General features: G+C 29.0%; 1 protein-coding gene across 1 annotated transcript in view; it reads left to right on the top strand.

Annotated features, from left to right (window-relative positions):
* Window positions 1-15888, top strand: part of LOC121118415 (pikachurin) — a 92407-nt gene that overhangs the window by 59265 nt on the left and 17254 nt on the right. Inside the window, exons 3-7 of the mRNA XM_040712999.2 lie at window positions 3858-4403; window positions 4476-4677; window positions 14115-14259; window positions 14608-14800; window positions 14854-14993. Coding sequence (XP_040568933.1) covers window positions 3858-4403; window positions 4476-4677; window positions 14115-14259; window positions 14608-14800; window positions 14854-14993 — 1226 coding nt within the window. The remainder of the gene's footprint in view (window positions 1-3857; window positions 4404-4475; window positions 4678-14114; window positions 14260-14607; window positions 14801-14853; window positions 14994-15888) is intronic.

Raw genomic sequence — 15888 nt, forward strand, 5'->3', positions numbered from 1 at the left:
GTAGGCTTTGCATTCAAATTTGTGGAATGGGTTAAGATACTCAAGAATTTAAATATATTTATATATATGTATATAATTTAATATATATACATTTAACACAATATTTGACTGACATATTTGAGTCATTTATAGAATTTATACAAATTTGTAGGATTTGACTAAATTTTTTACATATTTTGTCCCTGATATGGCCTTTTTTAAATAAAATATATCATATTTATAATTTTGTATTGTAAATATCAATTTGTACTACTTATAGTGCAATGCGTGACGCAGCCAAAGGTTTAATGAAAATAATTCGTCCAAGAATACAAATGTAATTCATTCTCAATTTTAAAATAAATAAAAATATTCTAGCTTCCTTTGTGTTGACGGGAAATATATGTATTTTTAATTTAAATCATACTTTTTTTTTTTCTTTTTTTTTTGTATGAATGTAGAACCTAATTTTCCCGTCAACACAAAGGAAGCTAGAATATTTGTTGAGAAAGGTCTACAAATATACATAAAAGTGTGTATGACATTTTATATCTCTACTAGTCCTCCCTCCACTGTCCAGTCTGCCCATCTTTTGAACCCTACCTCGATTCACTCTTCACCAAAGCTACAAAACCCATACGATGACGTATTCAATTTTTATCCAAGATAATACTTTTTTATCCATTAGAGGGCGTACAATGAATTATTCTATAAATAATCTCCATGAATTTACCCTTTTAATTGAATTCACAAGATGAATTCTTCAAAGGAGAGGGGGAACATACTTAAGTTTTTACATTCAAAATTCAATATGTAAAATACAGTACAACAGCTTTTGGTACTTTTCTTCTCATATTATGGGGTTTTTAATACATATTTATAACAAATCTTTTTTATCATATTTTTCCGACCTCTAGTGGTGAGTAACGTCCCTGATAAAGTGACCATTATAATAAAACTTTATATAATATAATAATACAAGTTAAACTTCAATATTTAATAACCCTTTCATTAGATGAATTACATAAAGAAAGTTTATACTTGAACTGTAAATCCTAAGCACTTTTCATCTTGCTATTTTGGTTTTGTTTAGAACATGAAGAATGTTTAATATTTCAATTTCTAAAGTACATCTCATAATTCTTTCATTCTTGAAAAGAGAGCATCTATGTGTAATTTTTATTATAATTATTTTATATAATGCAATCAGAAGAAAGGTTGGAACTGAAATTAAATTGTTGTTCAATTATTGTAGACAATAATGCCTAATACACAGAATACGAATACTTCGATGAAATAATGAATACATTTGTTATAACTATGGATGCCATTTTTGTACAGAATCAAACAAAGCGTATGGTATTACTGAATAAAAACACTTGTTATTAGCTGTTTATGGTATAATCTTAGTGCGAGAACATGAATTACTGCTATAAAAAGGAGCAATTTCCACATTTAAAATAGCATTAGTGCTGTTAAATATTAAAATTATATTTAAAATAATATATGTTTGTTTTATAATGTATTTTTAAAACAATTTACCATAAAGATAGGCTGGAACCTTACTTCTGAGGGAGAAGTGAGCATAACAAATATCCATTAAATAATTAATTAAGAAGAAGAAAGGTACAGAAAACAACCGTTTTTCTTTTTCAATTTCTAAACTTAGTTTTTTCCTTATAAAAATATCAATCCCAGTTATGACTTATGTATTTCTTGAAAGAGTGCAGCCAAAGTTTGCCCCCCGGTCATTACATTAGGTATAAAACCTTTCCATAAAATTTCTATAAAAATTACTAAGTTATTTTCAAAACAGCAATCTTGCTAAAATTACTAAACCAATATCAAATAACTTCATAACCAAAATATTTTTTATTCAAACAAATGATTTCAAGGATACATGAGAAATCCAATCATTTGTAAAATATGAGATTGTTTCGGAATATGTTTTAATGATATCGAATCGGCAAATATTTTGATATCTCCCCATGTGTAGTGTTTATATAGTAAAGCAGATGATTTGTAAGGCATTGAGTATCGAATAAAGCGTACAATTTACAACTCTGCCTATATGCATGATGAAATAATCAGATCCGAGATTACATGAGAAAATTTTTTTTTTTGTTAATTTCTCGTGGGTAAAAACAACCGATAAGTCTGGGAAGAGAAACTCTAATTGGTATATCAGGCATGTTTGTGTTTTTACATTAATAGTGCTTAAAAAATATATTATCAATCAATTTCTATGTATTGTACATGATACACGGAATAAACTCAAAAATATATTTTTAAGTTTTAAAAAAAAAAAAAACTTTATTTGTCTTTCAATTATTTTTTCCATATTATTTTGTACAGTTATGCTTACTTGGATATTTTGAGTTTATGCTTCTTTTTACCATTAATGAGAAACCCTTGCACAAAAACAAGAAAATAAAAATAGGAAATATATATATTTTTATAATTATCCAAAAAGACCATAAAGATAATTTATTTATTTTAATATACTTCTACATTGGTAAATCTTAGTACATATATTTTCTTCATAAGAAATATCTATCAGAGCAGAGGATGTCATTTTTTGTTTTTTGTAAATACAATTTTTTTTGTATATAAGACGAAGTATATGTATCTCGAAGATTTCAAAACTATTTTTAAAATTAAAATGAAACACTATTTAGCTACAGGTCTTGAAGGTGTTGACTATGCTTTCGGTCGTTGTATCCACCATCAGTAGGGATTCATCCCAACTTGTAATTAACCTGTCTAGAAAGGTGAAAATAAATTTATAACCTTTCGTGAGAGGAAGTAGTCCCACCAACTCATCGTGGATCAACCTATATCTGGCAGGATTCTTATCGAATGGTGTTGCTCCTGTAGGTTTAGGATAAATACTAAAAGTGTTAATTTCTTGATGCATTTAAGTTTAAAGTTTTACTTATCTCTCGAAGAACGGATAATTGTTTACCTCTTTCAAAGATCCTGAGGTCATTTTGACATAAAATTACAAGATTTATATCTGCCAAATTAGGCAAGTTATTAAGTACTTGCACTCGTCAACGTCTTGAACTAACTATAGGGGAATATAGCCTAGCCATTTTATCAATGCTTTCTACTCCAGACTTTAATTTATTAGAATATATTATCTACCTAGTACAGTTTTAGTATATATGTCTTTTTTAAGCTATCCGTCTTTCTAGGTGAAACTGGGGATATACATTTTATATATAAACATTCTGATTTCAAAACTGTACTTTATTGGTTTGATTTCAAAACTTAAATTTATCATTTTGAGTATTAAAAATACAAATCAAAAAGTGTTAATAAATATCTATCAAGTTTGTGGCTTATATTTAAAAATCAAAAGTGAAAATGGGTCAAATTGACCTTTTCGTCTTTTTAGTGTTAAATAAAAAAGAGCGGTTGTGTGATAATTTCTTTGAAAGTATATTATACTCTTTAGAAAGAATATAAATCTATTAATGCTACAAAATTAAAAAGGTTAGATACATATATGACCCTACTTACTTCTAACTATTTGAACTCATTAGCAGGTTCATAAATGCAAGTATAAACAGCAACCTCAGAAAATATTTTCTCTCTTAATAAGCGGTTTTTTTTTGGTTTTATAAGAAAAAGTGTAATAATAAGACGGCAATTATTAAGTATTTTATATAGTGTGTCTGAGTTTCTGGCACTACTTAAGGGCATCTTTGACCATTCATTTTAATGTATGTACATACGTATGTAAATATTGTGCTCACTATAAAACAATATGTATCCAAGTTGTTTTATGGGCCTCACTACTTTTTAAATGTTTCTCTCTCTCTTTCATGCATCGAATACTAAACAATATTTATATATACATATTTAATCCACAGACATTAATGGGACATCAAATCCATCCCAGGATTCACTCTCACCCTTATCCTACTCAGTTTCAAGATCATCATCAAGGAACAAGATTCCTTCGAGCAAAGAAGAATACGCGTCAAAAACTTCATCATCTTCTAATTCGTCCATTGCCATCCAAATTGAAGTAGACATCGATCCTCCTCAACGAGGGAAAAATGATCTATCAGAAGCTGAAATGAAATCCCTAGGACTTCCTTCTCATCACGTCCATTATACATCATCATCCATAGAGACCCTCGGATCTTCGTCTCCCATCAAGGAAGAGCTACTAGAACCGGGTGATATTCAAGTCACATATGAAAACGATGATGATAAGTCCGAGGAAGGCCGATTAAATGAGGGTGAAGAAGAAGAGTTCTATAGAGATAAAATGTTTGAAATTGATGCGTACTGCAACATGGATTGTGGAGATCGGGGATCTTGCTTCATGGAGCGCGTACAAAAGGAAGAGGAAGTGATTATGAAGCGATGTCTTTGTCCACTCGGGAAGCATGGCGAAAAGTGCAGGAGAGGTAAGACTCGCATATTACATTAATATATTTGCTTATGAATAATGGTCCATAACATATTTAATCTCCTATTAGACAATGACATAGTCAGTCCTTCATTCAGCGGACACTCCTACTTATCACTCCCAGTTTTAACCAATGCATACTCTGATTTACAACTTACCATGGAGTTTCGACCCAAAGTGGATCATGGCATCCTTTTACTCACAGGAGAGAACGAGGAAATGACAGGAGACTACTTAGCACTCGTTATCATTGATAGGCATATTGAGCTCAGGTAGGAAAGTCTTAATTTTTAAACGCACAAGTAACTGCATCAGAAAATGTACGGAGTTATTAGGGGTCGATGAACAGACCAACCATGATTTATTCATATATAAGATATATACTTATTTTTGAATATGAAGCTTCAGCTACAATCGTTCGTTTCACGTTATTATTTTGTACATATTTTCTAAGATATCGTACACTCAAAAATTAGGGATCCTCAGGAAAAACTTGTCTCTATTAATATAAATATATTGCTTGTCTGGGTAGTGGATAGTGGGTACTCATTATGAAAAAGTATATGCAATTTATTTTGATAATGGTATAAAGTCATTAAGTAAATGGGAAAAAGGGGAAATTGCAAGATTTGATGTTTTTAATTATCAAATTAATGTATAATTACTATGCATATACTTAATATTTCAAGGTTTATTACAATTTAATTATAATCAAGTCCGAATTGAGGGGCCTGGGGATGGAAATGTCCCAATCCCCTCTTTTGATTAGGTTCCTGCACTAAGGAGAATTTATAATATGCATATACACCAAAAATGTGTAAATAAAAAGGAACGACCTTTTATAAAGAAGAAAGTCATTCAATAAAATATTCACTAAATTTATTTAAAGAAGGTCAATTTAAAAATAAACTAAATCATTCATCGACGCCCGATAATTCCGAGCAATGCGGGTATTATAGCTATTGATAATATGTGTATTGTTAACAAAAAAAAAAAAAAAAAAATGGGAAAGCAAGAAAAACAAACATGAAATTATAAACTTGTTATCTATTTTGTTCCTCTAATCATAGTGCTCGTACATATGAATTAATTACGTACATACTAATTAAACTCGATTCCCCTCTTTCTTCATATGCGATGTACTTATTTATGCAAAAAAAAACTTTCTTCTTCAGCTTATTTTTCTTGGTACTTTTTATCATTTTTTAATTAAGATATTCTTTCTATTATTTTTCATTTAATTTATTTGAAAAAAAAAAAAGTTTTTCTCCTAATATAATATTGTAAAAAGAACACATATTTATGAACGTACTTATTAGTGTTGGGGTTCGGTCTGAAAATCCTAGACCCTTATAAGTTTTAGTAATTTGGTCCTGTTAAGAATTTTGGTCTAGACTGGTCTCAAGGAAAAAATTGGTCTGGATTGGTATTATTTAAAATTCGGTCTTGAATAATTCTACAGATGAAATGTTGATGACGTCATACGTATTTCAAAATTATGAACATATACCTACAATTACGTCATATTCAGTTAAATATGATGCATAAATCATATTTGTACAACTCATAAATCATGATAGGAGTGAAAATCGTTTTACAATTTGAAAAGATCAAATTTTGCACAGTGCGAAATCACGGGTTGGACTTAAATATCGGTCCAAATCGGTCTAGAAAAAATCCCTTAAGAGCAAATCAGAAAATAAATTCGTTCCTGGACCAAGTCTCAACACTATTATTCATGCTAAATGGCTATTGAAAAAGAAATGGCAGACGGAAAGAATATATAAAAAAGTTATACATAATATAAAACATATATTTCGAAATATGATCCCCCAAAAAACTTTTTAATTTTTTGAAGAATAAAACTTTATACAAATATATAGAGAGGTTGGTAAGTCAATATATGTTCCCTCATTTTCCCAGTACTTTGACCCTAAAATAACAAGTCTTTCAATGCGGTACGAATAAAATAAACCCAATTATTGAGACAACTATCCTTAAAATGAGACCTATGAACTTTTCTGTTCCTGTTATCGGCTCTGAACAAAATTATCTAATTTTTAAGTACAAAACATCATCATATTATGATATAAGAAGGAAAGTAAAGCTGATGATTTGTTGGGGAACCATAATTGTAAGTCCCTGTTGGACAGCCAGAGTAGAATTGAGGATAACATTGAAGTAACGTCTGCTTAAATTTTTACTAGACACGGAACTTGGGATTTGTATATATTTCCTTCCTCTTACGACTGTTGTAGCCAATTCAATAAAAAGGGATGACATCTAATCTGCTCTTCTCCCAAAGATTTTTCATATGGCCAGTGTTACAATGTAATCTTTGGGTGTCTTTTATTTTTTCATAGAGGCAGTACTCTACTAATGAATATTAAACTACTATGTGCAATACAAAAAGATCAATACATATTTGAAAAGAACTTTTATTGCACAAATACTTATGCATAAAATACTATGGCAACTTTACTAGTTACTTGTAAGTACTCTTACCTACAAGATAACATAACTTACATTGAGCCTCTCATAACTTAATGCATAAATCGAATGGTTGAATATATTGCACATAGACACGACTCTGTTTAACATAAATTACTCACAGAGAGATAATCTAAATTGGCTTGTAGCTTGAAAAAAGTATATTTATCAACTCATGTATGTGCCTAGATACGTATGAGAAAGGGATACAGACGAATGAAAGAAAGAAATTAAGTTACAAATATGCACAAAACTACTTAAAATTTAATATAATATCCTAAATACAATTTTTATATTGTTTTTTCTCCTTCTTTTTGAAAAAATAACTTTTATTTTATTTTGCAACGATATAACTTTTAATAACAATCAAAATCTATTCATTTAAATTATGTACATACATAGAAATTGATGTCTATAATATGATTTAGAATCATAAATTTTATAATTATAGTGTCTTCTAGAGCCATCTGGAAATGTTAAAAAAAGAAACCCAAAATAAATTTGTTAGTCCTGCTAATTTTAAGAATGTTTATGAGGAGAGCAGATTAGCTATAATGAAGTATTATTAGATTAGCTACCTACTCTAGCTATAAACACTAGTTCCACTCCGTATCATCTAAGATCATTGGCCCGAATTACTCCATTTTCGATCTTCAATTCTACTCAGTGTCAAATAAGGAAATGCCAGCTATAACTTCACAAAAAATCCTGAGTATTACTCTCTGTAAATTGTCAGCAAACACACTCCTGCTTGGATCTTTTCCTCTTGTCAATTAACTATAATGATAGTAACTTTGTAAAATAAAACAATCTTATGATGACCATGGAAAAAAAACTTGAATGCGTTAAATTCATATTTTGAAGAACTAAATATATGTATAACATTTGACCTAGAACGCATGCAAGATTTTTTCTAGTTGCCAATCTGAACAAAAAAAAATTACTTTTCAAAGTTATTAGAATAATCTTTAATCACTTACTAGCGCACCCGCAAATGAATGAAAGTTCTTAGGGAGTTATTAGTGTAAGTCCTCATTGGTCTCGGAGTAGAATTAAGGATTAACATTCGAGTTATCACTACATGTCAAGGCCATTGCTAAATACGGAAGGGGATATGAGTTTATTTACATCCTCACATGGCTGCTTGCAGCTTATTTATAAAATGCTTCTCACCTCCTAAACATTCTTTAAGTTGACAAATTATTCATTTCATTTTTCGTTTTTTTTTTCTGGAAATTATATATCAATCTGAGCCCCATATACTTCATTCAGTCTAGGTTCTGTCTGAACCAATCTCTTCATAAAATATCGGTCTATAAAAATCGGGTTTTATCTGGCCAGTTTACTTTTTTGAAAATAAATTTGGGGGAATCATTTATTTTTACATTCGGTTTATGATTTGAATTTTGGTCTATGTCCAAGAAAAAGTCATTTTACAACTAATGAAGAATAAATCGGTCTTGGAACGGAACTCAACGCAACTATATATATTTATATATTTGAAGATTCAAACTATAAATAGGGTAGTAAATCGTAAGCATTTTTGGTATGTTAAAAAATGAGACTGAAAGCCAATGAAGACAATTTGAAGAATTTTTTGTAGGAGAACAGCTACGATGTCATGGAATTTCATTAGATTAGCTAGGGCTATGAAATGAAGAAAATTAACACAAATAAAACTAACAATATAATACAATCTTAATTTTAAGAGAAATTCGTAATTGCTAGTTATGATAAATAGCTTGTTCAAAGCCTTTATCCATATCAAATCCATGAATGGTTACCTTATAGGGAAAGAGTGTTTCCAAGAAAAATAAGAAGATATTAATGCAGTGTTTTTTTTTAAATATACATACCTACCTAAGAGAAGGAAATTCGAATAAAGGGTTTTTTAAGAATACCTATTTATCACAGTCAGTCGAAGGAAAATAGAAAATATTGTATGAAGAATGTAGGGCTTAGGTTACTGTCAATAAAAAAATAAATAATGTGAATGGTTTTTTAAAAGAAGGAGTTTAGACAGTGTGACGTAAATAAATGTAATATCTATCAGCTTACATTTTAAATAAAGTTTCTGTTTCTAACTATATATGTGAGCTACCGAAATAAAATAATCTTAAACTCAGAAAAAAAAAACCCCGTTGATTATTCTTTGAATAATGTATTTCAATTGATTTTAGAGACATATTTCAATGAATCTTTTGTAAAATGTACAAATTAGGATAAATTATTATCTAAACGTCAAGCAAAAAATAATGGAGCTAAAATAAGTGGTACAAGTCAACAAAATGCAAGGTGCCTTTATTATAAATGCGAGGGACAACAAAAGGTTTTTTACGATCTGAGTTGAGTGGAATTGTAAAGAATCTCAAATTTTACGAAAATTGTTCAATTGCGTCAATGAAATTTTTGCCAAGTCATTCTGCTTTGAAATAATAGAATATGGGTGTGCCAAAGAATTATGGATACATCTTAATATATAGAATTATCTAGAATTTCATGTATGTGCCTTGCACAAAGAATATACGTTATTTTGTTCAAAGTTTGTTTCCACGCTTTCAAAGACAACAATATTTATATTTGCATATGACTATTAGATTTTGCATCTTAATATTTCATTTCTTCCAGAATCGAAACATTAGATGAAAAATAATCTGTACTTTTTACTGCAAAAGTCTCATAAAAATCGTCATCTGAGCCTCCTCTTTTCAAGATTATGAGATATTATTCCTTATTTTACATTTAAAGAAATTTATAATAATAATATCATTCCTAAAAAGCATCAAATGGATATGACCTAACATTTGAAACTTCTCCAATTGAATTTAAAATGTATAGTTTTCCAAATTATGATATTTCATGTATGTATATCTATCCTAAATTATATGTACAGTGAATATAATTTTAGCTCTCTGAGCTCAATTAATTAATCTTATTAGTATTATCTTTACATTGAATAATTAAACTTTGTAATAAAGTTGACAACGAGGAATGGATTCTGCCTAAGAGATAATTTTAATTTGGAGGCTCGAAATGTAAATTCCCCCCCCCCCATTATTTTATAGATTTGTAAAGTATATTTTTGTGTTATATTGCCTTAGCTTAAATAACAATTATTTTAGTAACTCGCTAAACACACTTCATTACTGAAACGTGCATTACATAACCCAAAATATTTTACTCGAATGCTTGTAAAAATTTGAAAAGTATGGTAATATACTTCAAAATAAAAATATTAATAGAATAAAATATGATTTATTTTTTGCTAATATAATGCTACGTTTCTTTTAAACCACTCTACTCTAATCTAATTTAAATTAATATTGACGATTGTTTGCCAAAGATAGGGGCTATTGGTTAGTAATGATAATGATATATCAGTTAGTTTAGTATTTAAGACCCAACTTTAACATGAGTCATCATATTAATTAAATAGTTGATACGTTAAGTTTAAATTTAAAAAATTCCATAAATATCAATGATTTGTTGGATTCTAGCAAAATTTGTGGAAAATACAAAATTGACAAGGATTTTAGTTATTTGCCGTAAGTAAAATAATTAGGGTGTCATTGTTGATTCATTTCTTAGTAGAAATGATTTCTGACAATAAATTAGTAGATAATTAATTAAACTTTTGGATTAATTCTGCTCAAAAATCAATCATTCCTTTTGTTTTATTCTGTAATATTTATCATTTATATTTTATTATTCATTGAATAAACTGTCTTAGAAATAGGTTATATGCATACATAGTTCATTTATAACTTTTTTATTAAACGTTTGACATGAATAGAATAAAGAATTTATGAGGTGCCGGATTGGAAAATAATGAAAATTAATTATCGTATTTTACTAGAACAATTTTGAACTAAATGTTTGAAATTTTACCTTGGTAGTAAGTATTTTATAGCAAAATTTTAAAAGTGACACAATTGGCTAACTACTAGTTTATTTCCAGGCTCTTTTCCCTTTTTCAATAAAATATTATATGTATAATAACAATTACATAATGATGTGTGTCCTGTATATGTTGACTCCAAGTTGAAATCAAGAAATGGGATTAATAATTTTAAATGAATACTTGCAGCAAGGATAACAAAATAATTAGTGTTAGGTTTCTGTCTCAAAATCCTATACCTGTCCGAGACTGTTATGATTCTTAGTGAACCAAACTAGTTTGACCCTTTAAAAAAGTTTGGTCTAGACCTGTCTCAAAGAAAAATTCGGTCTGGATCGGTCTTAAAAAAAAATCAGTTTCATTAAAAATTTAGTCTAGTCAATTCGGAAGATGAATTCTTGATTACCTCATGTACTTTAAAAAATTGTAAATATCATTGGCCTAATAACGTCATATAAAGCTATATGTGTCGTATATTTCATAAATGTACAATTCATAATTCAGAATAGGTGAGAAAATCGGTCTATCATTTGAGACAGAAATCAATCGGCCAACATAATATTGAGACCAAAAAATTGTTCTAAATTTTGAAAACGATAAAATTTATTTTTACATTCTGAGATCATTTAAGACCGAACAAAAGAAAGCTCTTTGACAGAGTCTCAACACTAAAAATAATGATGTTATTTTTTGACTTTTAAAAAATAAAAATTACAAATGGATATGGTTCCTGTGGTTATAAAATAGTTAACGGGTCCACAGTTAGCTTACTTGTAAATATATCATAACCAAATCAAGTGTAATTATAATGAGTTATTTTTTAATTAAATAAGGCAATCTGAAACGTTGTACTAATCATAGAATCTTGTAGAATCCCCTTATACTAGTTACAAATTGAGCACAAGTAAATCCCCCTACGCCCCCTCCTTTATGTAGTTTATTGTCAAATTTGTTGAGGAAAAAATATTTTTTATTCATTATATTTTTTTGTTATCACAATTGTGAAATTAAAAAGTTAATTTTTTCTCCTTTAAATGAATATTTTTTATAGTCAAATTGCTCAAAAAAGTACCTCTTTTAATTTTAAAAAGTTATAAATGCCAAATATTTAAAAAATGTCCCTTTTCAAAAAAAGAAATGAAAGAAGATTATTCGGTGATTTCTAATTTTTTCCTACAAAAAAAAAAAAATTATTTTGTCATTTGTCAGTTTTTACATTTTACTTTAATAAAAAAATATTTCGAAGATTTCTCTAAAATCCCAACACCCCTTAAATAAAAATTATAGTAACGGCCTTGCATGTACACAATAATTGTTATTACTATGAAAACTTAATATTGGAGAAAACTAAAATATTTTATTAATAATTTTGAAGAAAGGGAAATAAAATTTGTCACATTTTCATACTATCAATTAAAATATTCTTTGATCAAACAAAAAAGGTTAGACTTAGTTATTGAAATCTGACAATTAAAATGTTTTTTGTTGTTTCATATTAGCTATAATTTATATTATACCCAAAGAGAAAGGAATATATACAAGCGGCAATTGGGAAATAAGTTTGGTCTAAATTTCACTTTTAACGAAGAGGAATGTAGAGAAGATAGGGAGAAAGCGAATAGTTGGAAAAGAGAAGTCAGTGAACGAGTTAATCATCCCAATATGGTATTTTTATCAATCAGGGCGTCTTGTTGGCTGATAACCAGCGCTAGTATTAAGGAAAAACTTATAGGATTTAAAACAATAATTAAGTAACAAGAAAATGATGCCACAGAGTAATTTAAATTTAGTTAGAGGAAATTCTGAATTCCTCTAAGTGTTTATAATTTGAGATTATGTGAGTTTTTTAATTGGCCAGAGGATGCTCTAAATGTCATTATTGTGCATCAAACAGTCCCAATTGGTGGTTAACGTTTTTCTACCTTTTTAAAATATTGTTTTTGGCCAATTATTTAATAAATTCAATTAATATAGCTGATGTAAAAAATGAGTTATCATCCAAACTTGTTCTTTAAATCAAGGACAACCTTACGCAAACTATTTTTGTAGAAGCTGAATTTTTCTATTCGAGGTTTATTAAAAAACCTCATCTTCACAATACCAAACTGCCATCGAAATTGTCGTCTTTCTCCATATATATTTTTCTATGTTCAGACACTATTTAATTATTTGCCTATTATACCATTTAACGCTCACATGAAATATACAAAAATAAAATAAAAATGGCCATAAATAATAATAAACATAGCATTGTTGATATCGATAAATTATCCTTAAAACTTGGCCTCAAATATATAATGCTCCTTTTTTCTCTACAATTTCTGTTAAGTTATTATTTGGCTAAACATTATATTATAACCATTAGTATGTATTCTATAATATGAAATATCTGTGGAAGGAAAACGAAGTATTTTTATGGGTTCCTTCTGATTGGTTTTCATCTTTAAGTACTATAAATGGTAAAATTGTAATTCTAAGTTTGGGAAATGATTTTTTTTTCCTTGAAAAAATATTATATACAAGTGTATGAATGTTGAATGTACCTATTGTATAGCATATATGACCCGTCAGTAGAAAAACAAGCTAGAATGATTTTTTTCATAAATTTAACTTGTATTAAACTTTTATTCTTCGAAGAATTATCGTCAATTTCAATCAACAAATTATTTTTATTAAACCTTTGGGTGTTGTGCAAATTGCATTTAAACTAGCCAAAATATATTATCACAATAAATTTTTTAAAACCAAATCGGGGCAAATAAAGGTTTAAAAACGATAACTAAAATTAGTTTTCCCACAAATTTTGACACAAATATGCCTATGAAATACTGGGATGTATGTATACCTACATATATGAAATAAATTTAAAAAATGGGATTTTCTCCTTGTACTGATTTTTGTTCAAAATTATTTTTATGTTGACACATCAAATATATTCATGAATTATTTTATCTTATTTCAAGAAATATTTTTTGTTAGATTAAAAATATATGAGTATGTATGTATGTTTATACAAAATTTATTGCACTGAGTATTATTCGTTTGGACATATTATTTGACCAAGAAATATATTTGAGAAACATAAATAAAGATAACAGGGTACATATATTTTAATATCTCTTTTTCTGACCATTTAAAAAAAATATATGATGTTGGAGGGATTTTCTATCCTTAAAGAATGAAGACATGTATATATGTACTACCAACATGAATATTGTTAGTAGAGTATCTGATACTTAATCATTAATTTTTTATTATACAAGTACATAATATCTATGGTTAAAATATTCATATAAAGCTTCTTTTTATCATATGAATTAGATTGGACTGTGGAACTGGACCTGGGATCGTGAGAACCTCTGCTCAAATACATTTGAACCGTTGGAATAAAATCACAGTCTATAGGCACGATTGGGGTGTCTGGGTTCAGCTAAATGATGGTGAACATGAGGAAGGACGCTCTCAGGTAAAATGATAAACAAATAAGTGATTATAGAGAATGGGAAATTAGCTGTTTAAAAATTATATCCTCCTCTTAATTTTACTATCTTCTTGTGCAATTAGTAACCTGTATAATTGTACAATTTCATCTTTGCACCTAGACCAGTCTGAAATGGTATTATTTTTAGTGGACTGGACTAATTCGGTTCTTTAAAGAAGCTTGATGAGGGCTGGTCTAAAAAAAAATCGGTTCAAATCGCTATATATAAAATTCCTAAAGACCGACCCGAAAATTAGTCAATCTTGAACCGAGTCTTTACATTAATATATAGGTATCCATCAAATGGGTTAATTGTTTTTGTATTCTCTCCAGGGCCTCTTCTCTCGTATCACTTTTGCAAAACCTGTTATACTAGGTGGAGCTGGATATTTTCGTAATTATGGTCATTATTTGGGAGTCGAAACTGGGTTTTCCGGCTGTATTAAACGTTTGGAAATCAATAATAAAGTGTATGACTTCAGATCTAAGGAACATGGTGGAGATTCCCAATTTGGAATGGACATTAGTATGTTATTGTTTTTTTACTGAATACTATCAATTCCATTATTTTTCTTGTAGCTGAATGCCCTGAGGATAATTGTGTATTGATTCCTTGTCAGCACAATGGTAAATGTGTTCCATTGGAATCTGGTCATAACATTTGTCAGTGTCCACTTGGATTTGGTGGAGAGTTTTGTGAGAAGGCAGTGGACGTAAAGGTATGTATATTCATAATGAATCAGTGTTAGGTAATAACCCGTTTGTTAGTAATATATTTGCTTGCAATAAAATTACTCTTACATTAACTAATTTATAACGATATTACTTTTTGATTGACTAATAACTAATAATTTGTTACATATTACTTCATTAATTATGTTCTAAAAAAATGTTTTAATCTTATCAGAAAACGAGCAATAAAAAATTCAAAGAAATTCATTCTCTGATTCTATGAATCCAAACATAATAGAGAACATGAGTATATGTACAGGGTGGACAAGGTAAATCCTGAATCACTTTAAAGGCTAATTATGAGACTTGAATAACTTGATTACTTTTATGCATTTGAAAGTCACATTAAATCTAAGATGATTATTCATAATGAAAGCCTTCGTTCTCGATAACGATCTGTATACGGCGTCTAAATGCGAGGTATGACTTTGCTACCTCCTGATGATCCATGTCCTTCATGTTATTGACGATGTAGGTCTTCAAGACCTCAAATGAGGCATCATTATTCTTACAGACAATCCTCTCTTTTTTTACTTTTATACTTGGCGTCAATGGTGAAGATTTTCTCGTTCGAAAAAAACCTACAGGTAAACCACCATTGCTCTTCATTTGGTTAATAAGAATCTTGTCTTTGCTCATTCTATCTGCCTTATTCTGCTCTGTTAGCTGATGCTTTGAGGCTCTGAACCTAGACACGAGTCGCTGGTCAATCCTGATCAAATTTTTGATGTTCCCTTGGCTCACGTTACAGTCCTTGGGCAGCCTAGCAATTGGTGTATCTAGATGAGTGTCAATGGATCGTTTCAAGCCAGTTATGAGCTTGTCTGTGCTTTGTCTGGATTTTATCAGAATTTGTTGAATGAGCTACTCTTTCAGTCTTTC

This window comes from Lepeophtheirus salmonis, chromosome 5 (assembly GCF_016086655.4).
Source record: "Lepeophtheirus salmonis chromosome 5, UVic_Lsal_1.4, whole genome shotgun sequence".
NCBI lineage: Eukaryota > Metazoa > Arthropoda > Copepoda > Siphonostomatoida > Caligidae > Lepeophtheirus > Lepeophtheirus salmonis.